This window comes from Pezoporus wallicus, unplaced genomic scaffold (genome assembly GCF_028554395.1).
Source record: "Pezoporus wallicus isolate ANWC-B61680 ecotype Strahan unplaced genomic scaffold, APGP_CSIRO_Pwel_v1 contig_2384, whole genome shotgun sequence".
Taxonomy (NCBI): domain Eukaryota; kingdom Metazoa; phylum Chordata; class Aves; order Psittaciformes; family Psittacidae; genus Pezoporus; species Pezoporus wallicus.
In genome coordinates, this window is record NW_026640488.1 from 3710508 (window position 1) to 3738163 (window position 27656).

At 38.3% G+C, this 27656-nt stretch overlaps 1 protein-coding gene across 4 annotated transcripts in view; it reads left to right on the forward strand.

The window, feature by feature from the left end:
- Positions 1 to 27656, forward strand: part of FNIP2 (folliculin interacting protein 2) — a 50766-nt gene that overhangs the window by 9549 nt on the left and 13561 nt on the right. The window contains exons 1-13 of one of the 4 annotated variants that reach the window (XM_057419020.1): positions 6645 to 7216; positions 12338 to 12464; positions 15823 to 15957; positions 16947 to 17047; positions 17130 to 17201; positions 17877 to 17977; positions 18130 to 18219; positions 19389 to 19460; positions 20065 to 20194; positions 23563 to 23764; positions 24338 to 24426; positions 25275 to 25421; positions 25544 to 25713. In XM_057419020.1, the coding sequence (XP_057275003.1) occupies positions 7032 to 7216; positions 12338 to 12464; positions 15823 to 15957; positions 16947 to 17047; positions 17130 to 17201; positions 17877 to 17977; positions 18130 to 18219; positions 19389 to 19460; positions 20065 to 20194; positions 23563 to 23764; positions 24338 to 24426; positions 25275 to 25421; positions 25544 to 25713 (1621 nt within the window). In that variant the 5' untranslated portion in view covers positions 6645 to 7031. Of the gene's footprint in view, positions 1 to 6644; positions 7217 to 12337; positions 12465 to 15822; positions 15958 to 16946; positions 17048 to 17129; positions 17202 to 17876; positions 17978 to 18129; positions 18220 to 19388; positions 19461 to 20064; positions 20195 to 23562; positions 23765 to 24337; positions 24427 to 25274; positions 25422 to 25543; positions 25714 to 27656 lie in introns of those variants that run through there. The other 3 variants (XM_057419021.1, XM_057419022.1, XM_057419024.1) reach the window with 3 other exon arrangements.

Sequence of the window (27656 nt, forward strand, 5' to 3'; positions counted from 1 at the left end):
CTAAAGCTTCATTTGGGTACTAAACTTCCTGTGTTCAGAAGTTCCTGTGTGCGAGTTTACAGACAGGAATGTTAGGGTGTGCTTTAGAACGGAACTAGGAAAACAATGTGTATTTAAAAGCTAGCTTTTTGTTTGTCACTTGGTGACACATGGTAGCTATGAAATGCCTGTGTATAGCTGAACTGGGTAACGGGTCCAGGAGTAGGTATGCAATGGGGAGGAAAATGAGAACAGAACATTGTATTTTGTAGAAGACGTGTTTTTTCAGAATAATCAGTTAACTCATTGAACCTCTGTACAGATTGATATTACATCTGCCTGATTTCTTTGTTTTTAAGCAAAAACAACCTGGGTGGAATGTCAAATATAACTTTAATCTCTGAATTAAACTTTATTTAGTGCTTAAAGAAGTAAGTGCATTGTATTGAAATCTGATGTTGGAACATGAACTAGAAATCTAATTGAAGCGATGGCTTTACACTTGCATTATGGAAGCATTAAAAGTTGGATATAGACTTCATTTGAGTTGTATCCTTGGGCCCTGTTTTGACTAGAAAGGAAAGTGAGAGTTTTGTTTGTTTTTTAATGAAGTTGACCTGAATCTGTAATTAAGAAGACTCCCAGTGAGTCTGCTCTGGTAGATTTCATTGCGGGAGACAGTCAGGTCCATCATAAACAACTTTCTTATGCAGTGTTTTACTGGGGAACCTGGAAAGAACTTCACCAATTCTTACCCTCTCATGAGGAGGAAGGTTCCTAATTTGTCTAAATAGATAATTGCTACATAAACTTGCTGACTGACATTTTAGTTTGTTTCTATGACTGAATCTTCAGTGTGTGAAGCATTTTCCTATTGCGTGACAAGGTTGCAACTGGCTCTTTTTCTGTGACTTTTATAGTCCAGGTATTTCATGAGTGCTGGAGTGCTGCTTGGCAGCCAAATCTTGGCATGTTACTGGGTGTGGTCAACTGTAATTATGTATAAACCTGGCTGTATAAACTTTTAGGTCTAATAAAATACCAGTATATGTTAGAAAATGTTTAGAATCTTATGTGAGCAGTTAGAGCGGTTGGCCTGCTTTAAGGAGGAGGCTATTTCATAACTTAATGACTATTTAGACATTCAAAGTCCTATGTAATTGCTGGTAAACAGAACGTAATTCTCTTACACAGTGTCTTGCAGCAAGATTAGGTTTGCCCATGCCAGTCAGCTGCAGGACTGTGGTTTGGTTGGTTGGTTTTGTATGTAGTCTTTCTCATTGAGAAGGTATTATGGTATGAGTGATCTAATTATGCTGGTTTTCTGTATGGGGTCCTGAGACGTGACCCTTCCTTCCCCTTCCAGTGAAACTTGAAAATAATGTATGTAAACCTTCGAGGTTCAGTGCAGCTTACTGGAAGGCTACCTTCCATGCTGTATACCAGAGAGGGTTAAGGAAAGTGTTTTGAATGGAATAGACAAATTATCGTAACAACAAGAGGAGCAAAACATGTTTTTGGCTATAACTGGTGAAAAATGCCGGAGCTGATGTTATGTCCGTCTGTTATCGCGTCATTCAATCTAAGTCAGGATTTCCTGGCATTCATCTAGACAGAGGCAATGGACTTTGCTGTTCATGCTATAGCAGCATTTGGGTGATCAAGCATGGCTTCTTGTGTATGTGTTCTTTCCCATATCCTTGCCAGTTGGATAAATCAGTAAATTTTCACAAATATTCAGTGCACATAGTTTTCCTTCATTCGCTTCCTGAATATTGCAGACTACCTTTTCAGTAACAATCACTATTTTGAGTGAATCAGAAAATGTCTTGTTTTTACAGCAGCTTAACATAACCAGTTACAGAGGACCCAATGTTATGTTAGGTGATCAAAAAATCCTGGGCCACTTCAGCTCTGAGCACTGCTAGAGAGCCACATATGATGTGTTTGATTTCACATATTATGAATATGGAAGGATGCACATAGAACCGGGTAATTTTCAATCTCTTTTAGTGAAGTCATGCTGCTGAATATGCACTTTAAGGTTAGTTGCAACTGGCCCTGTCTGAAGCAATTTCCTTTAAAAGACAGGCATGGTGTCCCTGGGTAGCGCTTGCCTCTAACCCTGCTTGAGAGCATTCTCTTGTGTGGAGGGAGTGCGTGTTCAGAACAAGGGTGAGGAGGGGATTTTGCAGTGCTTTCTACATCCTGGGAGAGAGTACCCTAAGCTTACTTGACTGTAAAGGTTGAGAGAGAATGCCATATCCTCTGAAGTTTACAAAGCCCTCCTGTGAACATAGCCTTTTCACAGCAGGAGTGGAGGAAATATGTCAAGAAATAGTTTATGTTAACATATGGGTGGTTTTAGTTACTTTGTGAGAAGGTGTTTGTGTGCTTTTCAGCAAAAGCTTATTTTCCAGTTAACTATAAAAAAAAATGGTAGGGGAGATGTTGAACACCAAACATTGTTCTTATCTCTGTAAATGTATGTAAATGCCAACTGACACGATATCTAATCAATAATATTGGGGTTTTGTAATTTTTAATTTTCATGTTTGAAACTGCTCCTTTGAACAGAGGCTTGAAAGCTGCATATGGACTTTTTCTTATATAATAAAAAAAAAAAATGGGGCTTTAGAGAAGAGGGAGAAGGAACAGGAAAGAGCAGGCAACCAAACCCATGCCTCAGGATATCGCCCCTGAGGTGTGGTGGTGATGTCTGTGCTGGCCTGCTCATTTACGCAGGAGCTGAGATCTATCAGTACTTTCATACAGCTTTGAAATGCAGTAGTGTTATAGATACTACATTTTGCTTTGTGTTATTGCTCAGAATTCTTCAGATGTGCAACATGTAGTTCTTCCTTCTGTTCAAGGGAAGGTGGGGAAAAGCAGAGGCAGTAAAGCTGGTAGGATAAAAGATTTCTATTCATCTCACTTTCTGGCAGAGGCAGTTCTCAGACGTGCCTTGGCAGTGTCTGTATTTAGTAGCTGTGCTCCTGGATGCTGGCCCAGTCACATGGCGCCGCTGGAACAAGTGACATGGGAATGATGCATTAGAGCTGAGGCCCGGCGTTGCTGCCAAAGGAGGTGGGGTGGCCCTGCTGGCCAGGGGGCCTGCGCCCCGGTGCTTAGCAGAGATGCTGGACCGAGCACCGAGGCTGCTGCCATTTGGCTCAGTGTGGTCGGCTCCCGTGGAAGCTGGAAGTTGGTTACAGGAGATGCCTTTAAAAAGATAAACGGCGAAAAAAAAAAAAACAGCCGCAAACACCAAAGCCTGAAGAGAGTTAATAAGTAAACCTTCAGTTCTTTGAAATTATAAAGATTAGTACTATGAGAAAATTTCTGCAAAATATTTGACTTAATTTAGATGAATTGAGCTCTCCTAGCTGTTAGAAGCTGTGGGGGTTCAGGGGGAAAGTGGGATGGAAGGGGAAAAGTTGATTGAGACTAAACAAGACTTTCTGTACTAAGGGAAGGATGAGGTTGTAGATCTAGGTTACTAACACTATTGCATACTTCACCTTTCTTTTTTCAAAGTCCTAGTTTAACAAAAATAAACACACTTTTCTTAATGGTAAAACACAAATATATGCAATTTTTTGTGCAGTTACTAGTCTTGAGCTATTCTCATTGCTAATGAGGAATTCAATTTCTGGGGCTAGCAACTGTCTTTGTGCTGTTTATGGTACTACTTCAAACACTTTTTTTTTTTAAACACTGTTTTACATTATCACTGAGACACTGTATGAAACCAGCTCCCAAACTTCTGACTTGTAGATAAGCCAATGAACAATGAATCCAACTTTATGAAAGTTGACTGAGTTGTGAAACACTTGTTTAATAGGTTGTTCTTGATGTTTGAGGAAAGCTGATGTGTGCAATTTAAGGTGACTTTAACTTATATAGATCTGTTCATTTGCCTCTCTCAGGTGCATGTGGTTTTTGTGGTCTTTTTTTGTGCATGTGTGTGGTGGTATTGCTTTCTAGCAACAAAGAGGATGAAAAAACGCTTCCAGCCTTGCAAAAATCCAGTGTATTTTCCTTCCCTAAGCAGGGAGCTTGTGGAATTCTAACTTTTCAGTGGACAAAAGTATCCAAGATTGTTTTGCTTGTCATACAGTAACATACAGAATTATCTTAAAAAAAAAATTTTTTTTCGGTGATCTGATATAAGTAACTTTATTTTGCCAGAACTCTTTCAGAAAAACTGGATTGAGAGAAGTGCTGCAAATAACATGTTCCTTCACTTGTTGCATGACTAATCTGCAATGTATCCCGCCTAACTTGTGTGAAACTAGTAACTATGTATCATGCTTGAACAAGGTGGTTCATCTGAGGTTAATAGTCCTTCACCATATTAGGACTACTTTAAACAATTGTGGAAAAAGAATGTGGTGTGGCATCAGCACAGCTCTTCCATATCCAAGATTTTAAGAAGAGGAGGAGCAATGCAGGTTAAGCGCTTCAAACTGGGCTGGAGGAAGGGAACCCACATCTACTGTATAAGATATTCAACAGACTAAAGAGGGAAATCTGTCATTAAGCTATCTAAAATAGATTGCACTTCACCTTTAAACATGTGCTTTGGCACTCATTCTGAATGTCTGGGTTGAAGGTATTTTTTGTGTATCAGTTTTGCTGTGTTTTGCAAAAACAAATGCTCATTGAAACAGCAGGTATGATTCAAACTTTCTGTCTTCCTGTGCTTCTCTAGCCTGCTTCTAAAAGCTGTTTGGAAAATAAAACCATACAGGGGGCTCTGCAAGTATTCTGTTAGACGTGAAAACAGTGCTTTATTGGACAGCTGTAACTTATACAGAAAATTAGTCTTAATTAGGTAACTCCATCATATATATTTCCTCTTTCTCCCACCCCACATTTTCTTCCTGAAGTATTACCTTGAGCTGAAATAATTCCAGCAATTGTCTTGCAGTGGAGATGGACAGGAAATGACCTACGAACAAGAGCAGGTGACATGCTGTCACATAGTCTAGAAAAAGTGATTGAACTCTGATTCCCAGAGGATTGTATCAGGAGAGCAGGACACTTTCTTCCATTTTCTGTATTACCTACTTCTTGGACTCAGGGTGTTTGGGGTGTTTTCTATGTGTGGGTGCACACTTGCTTTTTATTGTTGTCTTCTTGTTTGTTTGTTTTCCAGAATCTGTTTTGTGGATTTTCAGTGGTAATTCCCCAGGTATTTTGGGATTTATAGTATGCCACAGATGACTTCATCTACAGATGCGGCAGTGTTGTGAAACACGTCTATTTAGTGAGTTTACAGGAGTTCCCAGTACTAGTGTATAATGTGAATCCGATACTGTGGTCATTTAACTGAATGCTTCAGGATTTTGTTTTGGTGGTTTCTGTTCTTTTTCTGTTTGGGGAAAAGACAGGACTAAGTAGAGGCTATCAATTGCTGATCTTAGTCGTAAGTGTAGCAACCTGGCCATCAGCTATATGTTTCATTTGCACTTCAAAGGTGACCGGGAACACTGATGTTTAAAGTAGTTCTCCTCAATGAGGTGAAGGGTAGGAGTCACCCTCTCCTAGATCGTTTGGATAACTTGAGAACTGGCCAAAGCTTTTCACTTGTTTCCCTTGCTCGTGGGGAGGAGTGATTGTGATCTAGTACTTGTCATTGCTCTCGGAATTGAAACTGAACTTTTTTTATTGTTATTATTCCTGTTGGCTTCCCTTTGCAACCGAACAAGTTGTTCAACCTAACCTTGCTCTAGTTTTCTGCTTGACTTTTGTCCAGTGTTTAGAGTTTGGGGTTTACTGAGATTACAAAATCCTTTGAAGAAGGGTGCTGTGCCATTTAGCAGGTAGCACGTAGCACTGGGTTTTGAAATCTTACTGTGTTTTTTAACTCTACTGCTCTATTTCTGGGTGACCATTAGCGAAGTTATTTTCCCTTTTTAATCTGGAAGGGAAGTAGCGCTATGGCTGTCATATTAAAATGTCTAGAATTTTACTGGTGAGGGGGAAGCTGTGTAAAACATGAATTATGAGCAGACATGTATGCATAACTTTTTTTTTAAAGCAGGGATGGGAAGAGGACTTTGTTCTGCAATGGAATTGCCCAAGCCTGAACAAAAAGTCAGCTTATTTCATTCTCTTTAAAAACGTAGATTTTCTTCGTCAGGAATATTTGATTAGATGTTTTTGTCATCGGTACTGCCATTGAATTGTTTTAATAAGCACATGACTATAAATTCTCATCAACCAACTTGAAGGCTGTGACAGACTTCTTTTGGTTGTTGTTTTCTCTTCTACTTTAAAAAAAAAATACTTTTCCAAGTAGTAGCTTCAGGTTCTCGGCCAAGTGTAAATGCTGTTTGGCCTTAAAAGTAAAAGCATTACAGCACAGGGTACCTAGTGTGCTTCCTGGTGTTCGTCATTTCTTTAAACTGATAACCATATGGCGATGATGGCAGATGCTTATTTGCTCCTAAGCTATATGAGGTTGCTAGGGGTTGTCAGATGACGCTTGCTCACATGAGGGCCATTAACAGGGTGTTGTAGCCAGTGTTAGAACAACCTTGCAACTAAGGGCGAGTCACTGCAAAAGCAACTAGGCTTTTTTTTTTCCGGGAGGCCATATGGTTCAGTCTTGTGACTACATAATTGCCAGCTACCTAAATCACATACCAGGAAACAAACATAGTTAAAGTCAATATTAGCTGTTGTATCTGCTACAGTTTTGAGCCAGGCTTGGTAGGAAAAACCCTAACAGCAGCAAGAGCAAGTCTACGGTGGCTTCTGAAACTTGAAAGTCATGTCTACTCCTCTGTCTGGAATAATCACAGCAGTACGTTAGCTACAGCTGTCTTCTGCATTAATGGCTTATAGAATATCTGAAGATCTCTTTGCCTTTTTTTTCTCCTATTGCAGCAGACTGTGCTCCTGTATAGGGAAGAAAGCCGATGGTAAATTACCATTGTTAATGGTTGATCTATAGTAAAGAAATTTGCTTTGAGCCTGTGTCTCTTCAGTGGGTATTTAGTTTCATTGAGGAACATTTACAAGAAGATTTGTAGCAAAAGAAAATGTGTGGGGGTACACCAAAAGCTACAAATGGCACAGGGGGACAAATAGAAAATGCAAGAAACAACAGCAGTGTACCACTTGGAAATAATCTCTCTTGTACCAATTTGGATGAAAGGATTAGAAAATCTTTGAAAGACCGAAGTGTCAGCTGTGTGAGCAAAGTGACTAGATTGCTGCAAAACAGGTATGCATGTGACTTTTTCAATATATATATAATTTTTGACAGAGAATGGATGTTTTTAGTTGATGTTAGATTTATGATCATGTGCCCGAAAGACTATTTTGTAAATAATTGGTAAAGTTCTGTTGGAAGCTAATTCTTGATTGTGATGGTGACTGAAACTCGAAAAAGTTTCCACTGTTTTTTGAAACTCAGTCTGTGTTTCTGACTCTGATATATAAGATTTATGTATACGCAAACTGAGGCTTGAAGGATAATTGCCTTTCTTTTCAGTTAAGGATAAATAATCTTGCCTTCTCTTTCTAGCTTTCTAATTGGTTTCTCTTATTTTTTTGTCACCTCCTGTGTTAGTGGGTCAAGTAATAACAGTGCACAGAGCAGACAGGAGAGTGCTATGAAGAGGGGGGCAAAATATAGAGGGGAACCCTCTGCTTTACTTGTAAATGACTTCTAGATCAAACATTACATTCAAGTAATCTGGAGTATGAGTAGTGATTGTTTGACTTCTGTGACATCTTTTTCATATGTGTAGCAGCATATCTCCAATGTCCAAGTGTCTACTGCTACATAACTGTTGAAAATGTGGTTCAGGGCAGCTTTTTCCAAATTCAAACACCCGGGAGTGTTAGAATTAATATTCTACATTCAGGATTCCTGATCTAAGAAGTAGAAGAATATAGACAGATATCTAAGGATATAGATACGTTTAAATTTTTTCTTTATTTATTTCTCTAGCCTATAGATGTTGCACTGAAGTAGTGAGTGGTTAGTAATTTTCAAACATGTTTTAAGGTCAGCTGAAGTAGGTTTTGCATGTAAATTAATAGGTCACCCTTCAGTTATTGCATGCCTGCTGATTGCTATAAAGGTAAACCAGAAGCTTCTTTTGTAAAGATCAGGATTTGGAGATCTATATTAACTGAAAATACTGATACAGGGCAGAATAGGGCAAATGTTTTATGACTTTTTACCACAAATAAATGACTTTGTTTCTCCCTAAGTAAGAGAGATCTTGCCTCTGTCTTGTAACTGTAATGGAAAAAAAGCTGAACAAGCAAAAGGAAAGTAGCTTATGTGCCATTTAAAAGAAAATAAAGCATACCTAAGCTTAATATGAAATTCGGGGAGAAAACTTGGGGTATCTGTAAGCTGTTCTGGACTTGTGGCTTTCTTTAAATAAATAAATATGTAATAATAAAAAAATTATCTGTACTGGTTTAGTATCCTTAGACCTGGTTTTCCTGTTGTATGAACACAGACGGCTTGATTTTACTTACTTCTTTTGATTTGATGTTTGTTCAGTTCTAGCATCTTCCATGCCCATGGCAGGGGAGTTGGAACGTCCTTTCCAACCCGAACTGTTCTATGATTCTATGTGCAGGAAAGATTCACTCTGAAGGTGAGGTTAGATAAGCTGAGCTGGGCAAACAGACTGCTGATGCAGAAGGGAGTAATTGCATTGCCACCTCTTTCTTTTCTTTCTGGCATCATGCCGTTGCCCTTTTTCCCCTTCTGCTCGCCTTGGCCTTTCCAATCCTTGAACTGGCTGAAGTCAGTTCAGCGTACTGAGCAGGCAGAAAATTGACTTGGGGACAAGAGAACTCAGTTAACATTCTAACTAGCCTCAATACTTCTTTGAAATGCATAGGGAATGTTTTCTTTGTGCCCTTTTCTAAACGTATATAGCTCCACGGATGAAGTGAGTTAGCATAACTCATGCTGCCACCAAGAGGTGGAGGTTCCATTGCCTTCTGCTTCCTTCCTTTGTCCAGCTATATTTCTGATCTATGTCAGTGTGCTGGGACAAATTGCTGCTGCAGCAGAGAGTTTGGTTCACAGGAGAGTCCAGCAATTACCAGAGCAGATGTGTAACAGGAAGGGTCACATAGTTACAAGAAGGAGGGAAAGCATATGTGGGGCTCTTGTTTTTGTGGTCAAATAAGAAAACATTATGTTTGGTCAAAATAGCCACATTTAATCTGAAATACGAACATCTGCACGAGTTCATATTAATTTGAGCTAATTTTTAAGAATATGAAGGAATAAATAAGCAAGAATCTGATACGGAGATAAGTAATGGTTTAGGGTTTTGTTTTTTACGAATGTGAAAATAGAGCTGACCAATGAAGTCAGTGTCCTGTCCGTATTCTCCAACACTGCTTCTAGGAGATGATCCCACTCTCTCTATATTGGGGTCTGTATGTTGTGTAAGCTGGCTTAAACATTAAAGGGTGTAAGTACCCTTTAATGAGTAGTAGTGAGTAGTGCTCATCAACTTTTGTGGCAGGGAAAAACATTCCAGTCATCTGACTAGTCTTGGGCCTTGTGCTAGATTCCACGTGGAAGTAATGGGACTATAGGCTTATATGGCGATATGAATTGCCTATAGGTATACCTGATCTTACCAAATGAGGTTTTAGTAGGATGGGTCTCTTCTGTAAGGACTGCTGCAAGAGCTGCATATGTGTTCTGGGTAATTCAAAGCCTGAGAGGAAAGACTTAATTAAAGCATGTTTGATATTTTGTTAGCACTGTAAGAAGCATTATCTGAAGTTACTTCCCTAGATTTGGTCTATTAGTCACACAAAGCTTTTTATGATAGATTTATGTAACTTCTCTAGCTTGTTGCCGTCTGGTACTAGAATCTGTTTGAAGTTCTGAAAGATTACAGGAGTCTTTAATTCTAGCATGCTGTGTGGGAAAGGCATCTCTGCAGGTTACACTGAATTCTACTTTAGTGTTTGTTATAACAGGTGAACTGGATTTTATACAGAGATTGGCACCACACAAGCAACACGCAGTTTGCTTTAGTGCAGAATGTGGCAGTTCACCTGTTCGTAACAAAACCTAAATTTATGCAGCACAGATACTGAGCATACTTATAGCATTGTGAGCAGATGCAGGGCTGAATTGTCTCAATATGTGCCTACAATGAATCTTTCTCAGTTTAGGCTTGCAGTCCTGTGGTTTGAAATACAGATCTTACTGTGCTAGTCCTGGAGGTAAATAAGGCTTAGTTCTTGCATGCAATTTAAGTTGAAGCTATAGAGACTTACCTTCTCTTTGTTGTTAAAAGAAATGAAGACCTGTGACCTTTTTAAGAAAGCAGCATAGTTACTTCAGGTATTGTCTATTGTAGAAAGTGTGTAATTAAATAGATAGCTGTATAACTGAAGAGGGGTCAGTATCTGGTACTGAAGAGCGTCAGGTTTTTGCGTCAGACTAGAACAAAATCTGTTGATGGCTCTGACTTCTCTTGCATTCTGTATAACTGGATTCTGTAAGAGCTTTGCACAGGCAGTGGGCTGAGAAGCTAGTAACAGACTCTTTAAAACAGATGGTGTAGTTGCAGCTCTGTATATGTGAGGTGTGTAGGATCTTTGTTGGGCAACTATCAACAATGGTATCAGGTCTGATCTCATGCAGGTTAACTTAAGACTGTGACTCCCTTTGAAAGGGAAGACTTGAAGAGAAATCTGCCTGGCACTCCTAGAATTTTGGCAGTAATGTGCTACACATCAACAAGCTTCCTCACTGTTGATGGCAAAACAGCCTTTAGCATCTTGCCATGGTATGGCTTTGATGTGTACTGAACCCTTGTATATTATGCACAAAGAGTATACTTGTATCAGAGTACCTTACAATAGAGATTGTTATCTAGCTTATTCTGTCCCAAGGTATTTAAAAATAGAATAGTGCGTTCTGGCTTGATGAGGTCTTACAGCTTTGGAAAAAGAGGTGCCAAATTTAGGCTTATTTTTCTTTATGGCTATGTAGAAGGGAGAGTTGATGTCTGAAATGCATGATGAAGCACAAAGAAGAAAGAAAGCTGGCTTTACTTATAATTATGTTAAATTTGTAAGTCTCTAAGTGTGCTCCTAAAGCAGTTGCCCATGGTTACCTTACTGACTTTAGCAGGAGTTTATGGTGTTTACCTTCCTATTGATTTATGGCTATTAACAGAGCATGGAATAAGAGAAATAGCTTCAGAAATTCTTGTCTTTCAGCTGTATAGACTTTTCATGCTCTTCCCTCAATTCTCTGCCTGGCTTCTCTGTAGGGCAGTTTGGGAAAATTCCAAAATGAAACATCCTTTTGGTTGGGACATCAGTGTGGCCTTGACTGAAGTCTCTTAGGCAATTTGTTCAGCCAAGAACTATTAATAACAGTTGTACTCTTACCCCCTAGATGTGGTCCATTCAGGTCAGGGATAAGACAATATGACTGAGCACCAGTGCTGTGTGGCACTGCTTTGTGCAGTAGTAGGTTTCTTACATTCATTCCAACTTTTCAGCTACATATCATGAAAACCATATTCTGTAGCTGAACCTGAGGGCCAGGCAAGCCTCCATACTCTAATGTGCAGTCTGACTCACTGTGGAATTGGGAAATAGTCTCTTGCCATTACAGCAGTGATCAGGTCTGCCTCTCAGCCTCCTGCAATAAAGCAGGGAAGCAAGTTTTGTACCATGTTGTATGTCTGAGGAATGAGGAGGTTCTGGCTTGAGAGAGTTGGCTTGCTTCAGGTTGAATCTCAGTGATATCTTGGCTTCACTTATTAATGTGTTTAGTCATAATTGCAGATCAAGCCTCGGTAATCTATGATTGCGCTGTGAACCCTAAAACATCCCTAAAGGGGGAAAAATAATGGAACAACAGAAACCTTGTCTTTCAGTTACAATAATTAAACTTTGGAAGATTGTAACTTAAACTGACAAGAATAGATCAAAAGGAGTTTGTCTTATGTTGTTTAGATGACAGAAGGATGAGGGAGGGTGTAAACCTTGAGCTTGTGAAAGGCTGTAGTAAAGAGGACGGTAATCCGTTGTTTTTCATTGCCACTGAGTGAATTGCACAAAATGGTACACTTGCCTTGCAATGACGATGCTCCAGATCTTGAAGAAAGGTTGAATAAAAACTGGTCTGGCTGTGCCTGTCTATGTATCAGTGACACTGGGCTCTGAGATGCTCCTTTGAGTTCCTTTTTGGTTGGAGTTCTGTGATTACATTCTGATTCTTGCAAAGGCTGAATAAAAGACGTATTTGTTGAATACCTGTTTGTTCACTTAAAATAGTGTGCTTACTTTGCAGGCTTATTTAATATCTTGTGTTTGTAACCTGCAGCTGGTCCACTTCAGAGTTTGACTTGAATGAAATCCGCCTGATAGTTTACCAAGACTGTGAGAGGAGAGGCAGACAGGTTTTATTTGATTCCAAAGCAGTCCGCAAAATTGATGAGGCTGTCGTTCAGGTATGAAATGCTAATTTTTCATTTGTTCTACTGCTCTTTTCTTTCCTTTCCCAGAAGCAGGAATTTTAATATAACAATGTGAACTTCTTAATCTTACTTGTGATCTTTCACTTGATGTCAATTCTGCGATGGCTGCAACCAGAGTGTGTTAGATTCCAAAAAGCCTTTGAATACATATTTGGTATTTATAATACAAATATGGCATTAAAACTTAGATCTGATTTGCTTTCAATCTATGCCTCTCTAAACTGAGTATTTCCTTAGCTTTTTTAATGTCAACTAGGATTGCTTTTTTTGTTGTTAGCCCTGGTTGTGCAGTCTCGTTGTTCAAGTGAAGTTCATCATGTCTCTAAGTGTGCTTGTCTTCCTTTGGTGTTCTGATTATTAAAGTTGTTAGCTTTTTGTGAATACAGATAATTTCACTTTGGCTAACCATGCTGTAATGTGTAAGACTGATGCATGGCAATATATGGCCATGGGAGTTTTGGTGGCGCATGTAGAAGCAAGAGTAGATTCTGTCAAGATGCAGATTCTTTGTGCTGTACTTAGTTGATTTTAAGACAAGTAAAACATAGGTACTTTCTGTTTTGTGGTTGCTTTGTTGGTTTCTGTTTTCTACTAGCTCTTTGTTTATCTTTTACATTGAATTATTTTGATTTGGTTGGTTGGTTGTTTTGAAACCTTTGTACAAGCAGCAACTTCAGCCTGTCAGACTAGCATGGTTTATTGTAGAATCACTAGCTACGTATAAATAACTGTGACTTGTAGAAATTCTTTATGAAGGTGCTTAAAACCCAGCAATCTCTATTTCAGTCACAGTGCAAATATGCCATTGTGCTAAATCTGTAAGATGGAGCATCATCAGATGATGACTGATCATCTGCTTAAGAGGGTAAATGGGTCAGAGTGGTCTGTTAATCTTGCTCCCACGCTCCTCCCCCTCCACCCTAAATCCGGGGTGTTTTGTATCTTAAAGTTGGTTTAAAACGTGACATGTGAGGAAGAAATATATTTCTGGATTCATTTAAATATTCAAATTATTTCTCTTGCTTGAATACGTTGCAAGTTAATGACAAAATGTTCTATCAGAAACTCTGTGCAACACTAACATAGAACCTTTCTCATAACACATAAGGGCTACAATATCTTTTCTAGCCAGACAGTAATCTAGGTGCTCATTTAAAACACCCAAAGCACTTTGAAAAGCATGCAAACACACAGATGTTACAAGTGATCTTGAATATTGGCTGTTCGTCTGGTATGTTATCAAACAGCAAGCCTATGACTAGATTCATTTAAATTTAAGTCAAGATTGGTCATAAGCTCAGTCCTGTTAAAAAAATGTGTGTATGTATGTATATATTGTGCATTTATCCATTTTAGTGGTGGCCTTGGCAGCCCTGGGGTAATGGTTGGATTTTATGATCTTGGAGGTCTTTTCCAACCTAGTTGATTCTATGATTTTCCTGGAATACAGTAAAGCTTAGTCACATTGAGTATTCAAAGAGATCGTTTGCCTTTAAAGTATACAGTAAACTTACCTTGGGGAGCTGACAGGTCTGTATTCCATTTAACCATATGTGTTTTAATATACTGAATTTCTTTTCAGTGTTTTTGATCTAATATCCAATTCTTTCTGTAGATGATGTATGTCAGACCACTTTTTTTAGGCATACTTTGTCAATAGCTCATTAAACATGTGACTACTGACACTGGTGCATTTCTAAACCCATAATGACAGTCACATTGGGATTAGATAAGCAATAGCACATGAATACTATTCCAGGAAAAAAATACACAAAAGGAGTGCAAATATAAGATAAAATATAGACATCAGGATTTTACTTTTTTAATATGCTAGTAGGCTTATTTTTAAACGGGTAAAGGAGCTTGACTTGTTTATATATCATTTTTTAAAAATGACTGATCATCTAGTCTACTTTTCTTGGCTTGGTCTTCCTCTTTTTCTTCATCTTTTTTCTTTGCTCATGTCATCATCTTGTCATCATGACTTAGTATTCTAAAACTATGTTTATTATGCTGTAGTGTTCATCTTAAAAATCAGTCTTGTGGAATATTGGATTTTACTTTTATTTCCATTTAATTTCCTGTTATTCCTTTATTATCTTGCTGAGCCAAAATACATGATGTAAATTTACATATTGAGCTTTTTACTAGCAGCTAGTTTATTACTATTTCTTTATTTCTAGCTTGCTTTCTTTTCTGTAAGCTGTCTACATGTACCTTGCTAACATTTGAAAAAAATGTTATTGATCTGTGCTGATGCATGTTCCTGTTGAATTAAAGCTATGCTGGTACAAAATGAGACTTAGAAAAATACGTTTCATTTTGATGTGCAGCAAGTGAATGAATGTTTACATTAATACATGTTAAATATATGTAAACTCGGGGATTTTGAATTTCTTAAGCTTAAGTGTGAGAGGGAAGCTTTCTAAGACTTTCTAAGCAATTTTCATTGCTGTAAGGTTATAGTTTTGTTCCCTTCATATAAATCATTTCAAGTGCTTGTGAGAAGTGTGTTCAAATGATGTGGTGCTTTTGAGAGACATCTAATGGACATTCAAATTGAAAAGAAAAACAGCTGTCAAAGGAAGCAAACTCTCATTGGGTTTTGTTAAACAGAACTGTTAAGCAAACTCCAGTGTCTTATGAAACATGTACAAATAGCATTAATGTAATTGGTATCTTTCTGAGACTTCCTTTACATCTTTGTGTTGTTAAAGCAACATCTGAAGACTGACTTGGGAGTAAGTTTGAGTTAAACAGTCAGCTGGATTTTTAAGCATTTGCTTGCCTATTTTCTTCTTTAAACAAAGGTTTAACAAATAGACTTTATAACCAGGTACTTTTACCAAATGATGCTTTATTCACCCCTTGTTTGTGCTGGCTGTTCTTCTGTTTAAGAAATTTGTTAATCACTTGAGCAGCAAAAGTTATATGTAATTTCATTGATTAATTGTGCAGATGATTACAGAAATCAGTTTGTAAGCAATGCACAAGCTCAGATTTTGTTCGCATAAACTTTGGCAAATGTTAACACAGAGGGATTCATAATAATTGGGGATGGTCTTCCAGTGGAACTTTGACCAATAACTCTGTGTGTGACACTATGAAAACTTGTCTGACAATACAAATATGAGAGTAGTTCTGCACTTTCTCTGATGCTGGCCTTTAAAAAACATCTTATAAATCTGATACCTATTTTTGGAACCCATTAAGAGTATCTCTTATTTCTGTTGCTTACCTGTAGTTGAAGAAAAATCTTGCTATGCTATGTTTAGAGGTGGGAGTTCTCATGTTTGCTTTGTCTTCACCATATTGCTCTGTTTTGATACAGAAAATGATAGAGGATGCTTCTGTAAAGACTTCTGCCAAGAACTGCCAAGCAAGCAATGGGAACAACAATATTTCTTCCCATAGTCCCTCTGTAAACTGTATGCACAGTATCAAAGAACAGATACCGAAGTATCAGGTAATGTTCATTTCTTTTCTTGCTTGTATTTATCCATTTTTACTGAAGAAGGTTGTATTTAAAAACCTTAACTTCCATGCATTGGATGACTAGTTTTATTTCTGGTGCATTACAATTTAATCTGAACCTTATGATATCTGCTCTGTCTTTAAATTGTTGTAGGCTAAGAGCATGTGGATATATCTTAACCTTTTGGTCTATCTTGGTCTTATCTTTGAAAGAGTTACAGAAGATATTTAATAGCATTATTATTTGTGAAAGTCATAACAAGTACTATAGTGTTCTCTGTTCTTGGTTTGAAAGATTTCTATCTATGCTTCAGGTCAGTTCTAAAGAACATGTTGAATGTGGTATATTAAGAGACCCTTAGATTGTCTTACTAGAACATGAAATCAAGAGAACTGTTTTTCAGGTACTCGGGCTGTTTCTCAGTAAAAGTACAAACATTTCATCTAGAAAAATATTTGCTATTGCTGATCAGTCTTTGAAACAAAATAAAAGAAGTCTGATTATTCTTAGAAACACAGTCTTCACTAATTTCTAAACAAAAATGTTTCTTGGAAACTTTCTGCAAGGGCAGGGTGGGAGAGCTTACTCACTTGAATAAAGTCAGTTTAATGCTTGGGCATCCACATTACAGGACGCAAGTCCTATGGACACCTCCAGGTTTCATCAAACACTGTATATGGGAACATTGCTATTTCTTTGGAAATGCAGTAGATCTTTATTCCTTTTTTTTTTTTTTTTTTGCCTTTGAAGGTCCCCCTGCAGACAAGAGTAATAATGCCCATCTAGTGAGCAGAACAGAGTACATCTTCCAGCTGTACTTGCTTGTACTTGCGCTGTGTTAAAACCATGTGGGATCTTAGTCTGCATGGAGAAGCAGAGCTTACTTGTATTCTGTATTCAAAATGAGCACTAAGGCATTATATTAAATAGTATGCCAACTTATTATTGACTTTGCTCTTCCCATCTTCTTATCTGTGTAGTACACCAGACCAGCTTCTGATGTCAACATGCTGGGAGAAATGATGTTTGGCTCAGTGGCAATGAGTTACAAAGGCTCCACCTTGAAAATTCACTACATACGGTGAGTGTCCTTTTCTGTGATGCACTCTCTTGTCAGGCACTTGGAATTGATGACTCACTGAAATGACTGTTTATCCTTTCAGCTCTCCCCCACAGCTGATGATAAGTAAAGTCTTCTCAGCCAGGGTAGGAAGCTTCAGTGGAAGCAACAATAAGTAAGAACTTTATTTATATCTTTTTTTTTTTTTAATTCCCTATCCAATGCAGTTGGCTTTTATTTTTTACCCATTTGTAGCCCTTCTGTCACTGCTTCTAAAGATGACTTAAATGAAGTGGAAAAGCTAGTAAAAAATATGAAATGGAGGTTGTGGAGAAGGATTCTCTTGGTAGATCCCAGCCAGACCACCCAGGTTTAAAAAAATAAAATCTGAGTTTCTGCTTCTTTATTTGCCCAGGACATGCAATAAACTTCAGAGGTTAGGAGCCATGTACAGTCAAAGCCTCTTATCTCTTCCTGCTTCCCCAAAGGTGAAAAAGGGGAATATGATGAGAAACCTTTATGTCCCTGTACCCCACTTCTGTTTCCTTCAGCAGTGAAGATACATTGTTTCTTATCTGTTCTATTTTTCCTTGTCCCAAAACTGAGCAAATGTGAATAAACTGAATCCCAAGGTGTGAGGTAGAGTAAAAACTTCCAGTAAACCAAAGGGGAGCAGATGTAGAAAATAAATGTCTGTTTCCTTACAGTTTCAAAAAAACTTACTTGAGTTTGTTTGTAATCTTCAGCCCTCTTTTTTTTTTTTTTCCATAAAATGAGCCTAATTCTCAAGTTATAGTAATGCCTGTTCATCACATTCTTAAGGAATACTGACTTTATTCACACTTTTTAGCTTACAAGATAGCTTTGAATACATCAACCAAGATCCTGGCCTGGGAAAGCTGAGTTCGAATCAGAATGGTTTGGGAACCTGTCGCAGTGGAAGTAACTTAGGTAAATATTTCCAGGTTCTGTGTCTTTCTGAAAACATGAGGCCATCTGTTCATTCAGTTTGTTTTTTTCCTGTGCATCACCTTCTTGTCTGTGTGTCTTTATTTTAAACTTTTTTTGCATTGCATTTTCTCTACGTTGCTTTTGTTTCCTAGGTGTGTTACAGCTGTGTAGCAGCAAACTGCTGCAGGGTGTGTCTGAAGGAGGTCCCCTCCGGCTCATCCGCAGTGCTTCTTTCTTTGCAGGTTTGTGTGGAATGCCAGCCACAGTGTGACCCATCCATATGCGCACACAAATCCAGCTCCTTTTGAATCTTTGCAGGGCATACATAACCACTCTGTAGAAACAGAAGGGGCTAAAATACTGACAACAGATATATCTGGCTTGTACTTAAAAATCCTTCATGTCGAAAAAAGCTAAATTAATTACTTTTTGTTTGTATTTATTTTCTAATTCATGTGTTTCATTTTAAAGGTATTATAGTGCAGTGTTTTTAATGATAAATGAGCCCTTGTGTTTCTTAGAGATCTTATGTTTCCTGGCTTATAGCTGGTTTCTTGCTAGTGTGCAGGTGTCTTGGTGGTGTACAGCTTTTTCTTCTCTTACCTCTTGCTGCTATTTTTTAATTTGATGGCAGACATTCAGAATTAATTCATGAGTTTTTGGGAGGCTTTAAGATTTGGTTTTGGTTTTTTTTTTCTTTTAATAATATCTATTTCTCTAATTATCAAAACTTTGATGTAGTTTAAAGTCTTCTTTTACAGGCATACTGATGACCCATGCAGATCTTAGGCCTTATTAGTTCTGGTAATCGCAAAAATGTGAAATGGAATACCAGTGCAGTTTCTTTGTGAATCTTGCATGCTCCTCAATTTGAGTGGCTCTGCACTACTAACACTTCAATGTAATACAGCATAGTACAGCATAGGCTAAATGTTTCTCACTGTGAGGCTTTGAATAATAAATCTCTGCTTGTGGAGTGAATCAGAAGCTTAATGGACCTCGTGTTTGACTTCCATTATGATATTAACCTGTATAAAATTAGTCTTGCGCACGTGAAGAATGACAACAGTGACAGAGTTGGGGGGGGGGGGGGGGGGGCGTAGAGGGGGAGGTACCACCAGCCCTTATTTTCAAAGCATATGTGATTTCTGCTGATGTAGACTGTGTTCACATTCTTATTAGAGATGTTTTACAGATTGGGGCAGATAGCCAGCTTCCTCCAGTAACATAGTACTCAATATGGGAATACTATTTGCTGCCATCTCTGCTCACACCATATTGCTTATTTAGGGTGACAGTACAGGATGTAACTTTGCTGCTTTATGACCTTTAAACGTAAACATTATTTTAAAATGCTGACAAACAGTATGATGAGTTTTGTAATATTTTCTATTGATCTGATCTGTTTTAGCACACAGCACGCCTGTTGATATGCCTAGCAGAGGACAAAATGAGGACAGAGACAGTGGCATTGCTCGGTCAGGTATCTGTTGTCTGACTTGTTTGCCTGCTTTTGCAATTATGTTAAAATTCTTTGGTGTAGTGATTCACCTGAAATGTAGGCACCTTATGACCCACAAATCCAAAATATTTTGGATCTGCGAAGTGGTTTTCCTTCTGCTTTTCCCCAAGCCTTGAGGTGAGAATATTTGTAGTGAAGTTCTTTGTTTACAGCAGTTATTTTCTTGGTTTCCAACCGATTTATATTATGGAGAAAAAACTGACTCAAGCCTTTACTAAAGCAGGGAAAGAGATGATTTTTTTTTTTTTGCACTGAATAGGAAAAAGAGGCCAGGCGATCTGTCTACTGTCATTGGAGGTCAACACATCTTATGACAGAATGCTTTTAATGAGAATAAGATGACTTTTAATATATGCTAGTAGGGAATATCTGACTAAGGAAAGAATATCTTCAGGCAGCAAGATTTACTTAAAATATTTGTCTTTCCTGTTGCAAATGAGTTACATGAGGAAGATCAGCAAGCAAGAGCATTATTTTGGGGAAATAGTTCCCAGTTAGAGTAGAAGAAAAATATTTAACACTCTTTGTAATTCAATATATGTGGGGTTTCTTTCTTTCTTGATAGCATCTCTGAGCAGTCTTCTGGTCACTCCTTTTCCATCTCCAAGTTCTTCATCATCATCTTCTAGCAGCTACCAACGTCGCTGGCTCCGCAGTCAGACAACCAGTTTAGAGAATGGAATTATTCCAAGGTGGTGAGTGCAGCACCTTTCTTCTTACATCAGCTGTTTGGCAGTATTTTAAGCTAAATAGAGCTTAAGCCTCTTTTTCTTTAGAAGTACAAATCCTGTTATTAAATGCTCTCAATTCAGTCTAAGTTCCATGTATGTTACATAAGATTGCCAATATAAAGGTAGATCAAGTTCTGGCTGCATAAGAATTACAAGGCCTGATTTGAAATATACTTATTTTTATTGAGCATACAGGCTGTGTCTGAAGCCACATTCTGAAAAGTAAAACAGAAGTAAATAACTTCTGAAGAAGAGCATTCTGTTGAAATGAAAGGTACTGTAACAGTACTGCTGCAGTAATTACATTATACTATGATGAAGTCTGACTAGTGAGCAGTTACTGAAATTTTGGAGTAATAGCCCATGACAGCTCTCTTGGCTGGTACAGGATGTTTCTCATGTGACTTCTGCCAAAACAGGAAGGGGAAAAAAAAGCAGTGATCAAAAAGCTTGGCTACTGTTTTGGAATTTTATTAGCTTTTATAGCTCAGTGGCATAACAAAGCATGGAATGTAGCAGACCTTTCATAGCTAATAAGCAAATTCTTCCCTTGACAGTTACGAAATACAAATGGTTCTTGATTTTCTGCTCATATTTTCTCATCCACCTGCACACAAAGACAGCATGGAATCAAAGCAGAGCTACAAGAAATTCCTGCTGTTTGGCCTCTTTCCCTCATCACTGTTTTCAGTTAAGTGAAGCTTAAAAGCTGCCAGTTAAAATATGTGGTCAGTAAAAAGGAAACCAAAACCTTTCTAAAAATACTTCTTTCCCTAGTGTCCATACTCAAAGGTTTTTCCTGGATATTTTTACAGAATCATTTTCAACATTAAGAATAATGCAGTGATGTCAATGTAGCAGTCATGCTTCGTAAGTCATGTTTGCAGTTGAGAATAGGCTAGTAAGCATTTTGCTTTCAGTAAATTGAAGTAATTTTTAATCTAGTTTCCTAAATAAATAAGGCTAAGAGCAATGCGAAAGTTAAAACATTTAGGGGAAATAAGATAATTTCAGCTCGGTTCAAGAAGTATCCAAAGTTTCACAAACAGAAATTTCCTCAGAGTGCTACTAAAGTAACAAATACTTTAGGGGAAAGTAGCCTTTTTGGGCTGCTGCTTCACTGTAAGGAGTAGGTTGTTTTTCTTCCACATTGGAGAATGTATGCTGGGGAAAGATACTGGAAATGGGGCATTATTATTTCCACTATCTAGAACTACTCTTGAATTGTAATTCTTTCTAAGCCAAAGTAGATACTTGTTTTCTGATTACTTGCTAAAAAAACAGTAGGCTTTTGGCTGAATACTTCAGTGACAGCAGAGTTTGTACTTCAGTTTGTACAGCCAAAATTCTAGTCTCTGTGACTTATATTTTAGGCCAATAGCGCAAAGAAAATGAGCTGTCTAGCTGGAACTCCATGTAGTCAATTGGCAGGCAAGATAGATTAGCAGCTTTGTTGAAAAGGCTTTTCTCACAGACCTAAATTCTTCAATTTCTGTTCCTGGGAAGCAGTACAAAAGCTTGTGATGTTTCTTAGATGCTGACTGACCATCCTTTCCCAACTTCCTTGGGAATTTGTGTCTCTGCATGCAAGTTCCTGAAGTTCAAATGAGGTTATGTTTTTGTCTTGAACTCTGGTTTCCCACAAACTTTTTTTTACTGGGTTTTATTGTGTGTGTGTTTTCCTGTATTCCTGAACTCATACCTCTATGATGAGAAACTTCGGAATGTTTAACTTTGTCAAACCAATTATACTGTAAACCACTTATTTTTAGAATGAACTTAGAATGAATGCTTAGCATTCTGGCTTTCCTCTTGTTAATTGCTTCATAGTGGTCTATAAATGCCACAGGCTCAATTTCAAGATAATTCTAATATGAAAAGCCTTCAAGCTTTTAATTACCACTCACTGATACTGCAGTCTTAACTTACAAAGAAACTCCAAACCCAAGCTATTTCCATATAAGCTGCTGCTCTGAATGTCTCCATTTATGTTCTAATGGTTTCCTTGTCTGTTCTTACCCTTCTTCCCCTATAATTTCCCAGTGGATTAAAAGCCATTATTCTGTTCAGGTTCCTTCCAAAAGACATTTTGATCATACTGTTTTACTTATTGAAGTAATACTTTTTTAGAGACCTTTTTTTTCAGTGGAATTGATCAAGGAACTTTAAGCAAGAAAAAGTAATAGCTCTGTAAATCCAGCAACATCAATATTGAGCACTGCAGTGGAAGTATTTATGGAGGAGCAGGATGAGGGGATTGCCACCTTTTTGTGTAATAGCAGAAAAACTTATGCTGGGCTAAGACTTGTGGATATAATTCAAATCAGTTGCCTGTGTAAAGGACTAGCTTAGAATTTTGATCAGATTGCTGCGGAACTTGTCTAATTGAGTCTTGAAAATCTGAAAGGATGGGGATTACGCAGCCTCCTTGGTCCATTGACCATTTTTTTTTTACCCCTTTGGTGTCATCTGCAAACTCACTGAAGGTCTGTTCTGATCCACATGCCAGGCTGATAACTAAGAAGTTGAGCAGTATTGATACCTGTATTAACCCATGTGTGATATTGAAAAGCGTAAATGTTGAAAGAGATGTGGCAGAACCATCAAGTGGATAAACAGAACCTGGAAAAATAATAATGGTTGTAAAATAGCCACTGTTTGTTTTTTGGGGTGGGTTTGGGGTGTTTTTTTAGCTGAAAACGTTTCATTTTAAACTGAAGTATATGTAACTTTCAGCTAGTCACACATGTATTTGTAGGCGTTAAGTTTGTGTTTTCACAGTAATTACTAAGTGGTGACATTTAGTCTTCTGCTAAAATAGAAAGTTTTATTTTGCATGGTTAAGTGTCTTAAAACATCCATTTTAAGATGCTGCATAGGTAGCATGTTTCCCAACTTTGCTAATTAAGAGCAGTATAGATTGAAGAGCATCATAGGCAGGAGCTTGAGTGCTGGGTGCAGTTTAGAACTCTGAAATTACCTTTAACTTTGTTGCTAATGATTTTGTGCATTGTGTCTCCATTCTCTAATCCCCTTTAAAGTTAAATCCAGAAGGAGGGATTTTGTAGAAGCTGTGTTTCAGACAAAGCTATTCACACTACTTTGGGAGCTGGCCTCTTTGGGGGTTGCCTTCCTCCTATCTGAGCAAGCATTGGTCTTATCCATCAAAATGTTGGGTATCCTCTGCTCAGAGACGGGTGATAGCCAAGTCTTTTGTAGTGAGTCAAGGGAGACTCAAGAATGAATTACATTCTACTGCATAGAGAAATAGGGGTAGAAGACAAATTACCTCTCAGTACATAGATAAGTGTCTGAACAAATCTGTCTTACAGGTCCACTGAAGAAATGTTTAGTATGGCTGATGAAAGCTGCAGCTCCAATCCTGCAATAGTTCGGAGGAAAAAAATTGCTATCAGTATAATCTTTTCTCTGCCTGAAAAAGAAGAAGCACAGAGAAATTTCCAGGATTTCTTTTTCTCTCACTTCCCTCTTTTTGAATCTCACATGAACAAGCTGAAATATGCAATAGAAAAGGTACAGAATACTAGTTTTGTCTTAATATGGAAAAGTGTCAAACAACATAAAGTATTCTAGAATCTGATAGATTAAGAGTGGGAGAAGGTGCGTGGTTTTGAGCTTCCCTCCCTCCTTACACATGTAGCCTTGAGCCTGAGCCCAGTGTAGGAATTCAGTGTTTGCTGAAAGAGGCGCAGTTTCTTTTCTAGTCAGAATAAGAATTGAGAGTTTTGTGCTATGGGTGGTTTTTCTTTTTCTTTGCTTCTTACCATATTTCACTGTGAGGGTTTCTTGACTTGGCAGAGACTGTGAAAATGGTGCTATTCTATTCTTTCATGCAGTCAACTTAAAAAGAGGCACAAAATGTTTGTTGCTGTCTTCTCAATACTCCCAAAAATACTTCTGTTCCCATGCCCAGTCTCGGGATTGGCCTCTCATGAGGTGGAGGGAGGTTGGCAGCTATTGGTGTCCTGAGTGGCTATATAGCACTGGGGCTTGACCTTAATTATTTTGACATGTTAATGAAGCTTAAAAAGATGAAGAATGTGAATCCGTTAAGAAGCTGTTTTGTGTCTTTAACTCTTAATCAAGGCCATGATCTCATGTAGAAAAATAGCAGAATCCAGCCAAAGGGTGCAGGTTTATATCAGCCGTGTCATGGATGCCCTGGGAGAATTCAGGTGAGTTAACCGAATTCTGAATTACAAGGAGAGCTCTTCTCATGCCCATCTTAAGATATTTGTCACTTCAGTTACAAGCAATTGAATGCAGGGTCTTGTAATTTAGCCAGTCTTGATGTTAGAGTGAATGAATTTTCTGTGTTGGATATTGGGTAAATGTTTTTAAAGAACTTTATTAAAACCAGCTCAGCCATTTTCAGAACGAAAGCAAAAATGCTTCTGTTATGCTCACCTGTAGCTGTGATTGTCAGTCTTTAAGATCTCATCAGGAGTTGGCTTCTGCTCATGCCTGTGCAGATGAGTGGATTGATTGTTACATTTATGCAGATGAGTTGCCTACTCCCAGCCATAGATGCTGAACAGTAACTTAAGTTGCTGACAAGCCAGTTGCTGTCAAAGGCACAAAGGTTTTGGTACCTAAGAGAGGAAGTATGGCTAGAGGCCAAGAAAGGCAGGCTAGGAGAGAGAAACAAGGCTTTGGTGGGATGGAGTTTCTGTAATGTCTGGAATGTGGAAATGAATCATTGCAATGAATAGAATAGGTTCTATTCCCCCTCAAAATGATTTCTGAATAATTTTTCTGAAAACAAATACATGAGGAAATATAAGAAAGGGAAGACGTGCTTCACATATAGACACTAAGTTTCTGGTATACCAAATTAGACTTGTGTTCTGGGGCACAAGTAATTACCCAAATAAAACTCTTCCAGTTTGTTCAGTCTCCTAGATCTTACAAAAAAAAAAGAAGTAAAAATCAGTGGACAATAAAAGAGGAAAAGGGCTACTTTTGTTTGCAAGATTGAAATGTGCATGTTAACGCTTACTTTTGTGGATTTTTCTTTGAGCAGAGTTACCATCTGGAACCTATATTCTGTTCCAAGGATTGCAGAACCTGTGTGGCTCAATATGATGTCCAGCACCCTGGAAAAGAGTCAGCTATGCCAGCGTTTTCTTAAAGAATTTACATTTCTGATAGAACAGATCAACAAAAATCAGTAAGCTTCCTCCATCCTCTTTTTCTTAAATAAAAGCTTTTGTGCATCCCAGTGCATATGTTAAAGCACTTAATGGGACATTCTTTTGCTGGTGTTACATTGGTCATATTCTTTTTTTCTAGGTTCTTTGCTGCTTTGTTAACTGCTGTGCTGACATACCATCTGGCTTGGGTCCCAACAGTAATGCCAGTTGACCATCCTCCCATAAAGGCCTTCTCCGAGAAGCGCACATCACAGTCTGTAAACATGCTGGCAAAATCCCATCCATATAACCCTCTCTGGGCACAGCTTGGTCAGTAGGAAATGGAAAGCTTCAGACTTCTCTATAACTAGCACATTCCTGTGTTCTCTTATCTAACAGCTATTTGTGATCCAGATCACACTTACAGATGTACCTGGCTGTAAGCTGGGCAGAGCTACCAGCGGATGTCTTGCACATGGTTAAACAGAGAATTTGGAGGCCAGTTTAAATAGCCTGAGTGCTCTGCTTTTTTACCTGGTCCCTCATTGTCATCTTCTGTTATGTTGCCTGGCTAAGTAACTTAGTATAGAAGTATTAAGATGATGCAAGTACTGTGAGTAGTCTGAGCAGTTTTCTGCGCCCTGAGGGCCATTTGTAGTTGAAACTGCCCTGGCTATCTCCTTTCATCTCTTTCTCACAGAGCTAGGATGGACACCGAGATAAGAGTAGAAGTCTGGCAACTGGCACTACCTCCATTCACTCACAGTTACGTGTGTGGGCTTGGGCCAAGACATTCTCTCTGTGCCAAGGTCCTCAGGCTGTTCTTGGACAAATATTTTATAGCTTTTAAGTTATCTTGATACAGGGGATTAAATAACTCCTGTCAAAAGAGTAGGTAAGAGCTGAGAGAATAATGCTGCCAGTGGTAGATCCCTGGAAATTCCTCTTCCTGGAACCAGCTGCAAGTCTGATGTCAGATTGGCCTTAACTTTAACTGATATTTATATGTATATTAACTGATATATATGAGTGTAAAGCAACACACATGCACAGTAAAACAATAATGTAACATTTACACTGTGCTGCTGGTTGTTTCTTTCTCATCGTCTCAGCTACGTTTGTTTTTCTCAGCTATCTTTATGAAAGTAAGAATTGCTACCTTGGCAGATGTATTTCCTGGTTTAGGATGTCTTTAAAGTGTTATGCAGAGGACTAATGGATTAGACTTGGAGGGTAAAATAATAGCTTTTTCAGGTTTTTGAGGACGGAGCCAGGCCTGGGGTTAAAAAAACCCTGGCTAAACTGGATGCAATAGCTCTTGTGATCGTTCCCAGAAGCTACCAAGAATCTGTTTCTGTTCTCACCTCCCCAGCTTGTATGTTGCTACCAGCATTGACCTACCCAATTTCTCAATGCCTGACCTCAACGATTTCACTTCTTGTGAAGTCCAAAAGCCGCTATCTGGCAGTTGCAGTAATTGATAATGAAAGTAAGATATTGCCCTCTGCTGGTGGTCTTTAGAAAGAGGTGGAGAGGAAATAAAAAAATCATTGAACTTAATGCTTTAAAATGGAAATTACTTTTTATTAAGGAAAAGATTATTCCGTACCTGTGTATTTCTACCTTCAGACCCATGTTTTTGTTATGTATTACATATCAATTACAGTTACATAAAACTGTAAGTACCATTGTCAGGAAGACATAATGCTGTCTCAAATGTCAGCTTTAACGGTTTTAACAGTTGGCATTAGTATGTTTTGAAGACCACAATTTTGAATTTTTGTACTGACTTATTGGTAATGGTTTTATATAAAAGTCAATTGTGCAAATGAACATAAAGCCTGAATCTGATTTCCATAGCAACTGTGCTCAACTTAAAAGTAAAAATACATCTTCCCATTTCCTTTCCTAGTGCTAGTCCTTGTAACCCACCTGGCATTGAGGAAAATTCCAGCAGAGTAGTCTGAAGCCCACTTTCCATTAGTGAGGAGTGAGTTTGCTGGTGTGTTAGGCTATGGGGCTAGTTGCAAAGGTGTTCTTTATGAGGGGAAGACAATGAATCCACCACACAGCAGCTTCCCCAGTGCACTGCTAACATTATGGGAAATGGCAGATCTTGGCAGGGGTGACGGTAACTGAAAGAAGTGGAATTACTGTCTCATTGATCCTTGGATGGAGTCAGGAGCCTTGTTCCTTTTATGTTATGTATGGTGAAGAGGGGTCTGAGTATAAATATGTTTGTATTTTTGTTGTGTGTGTGGGTTTTATGTTTT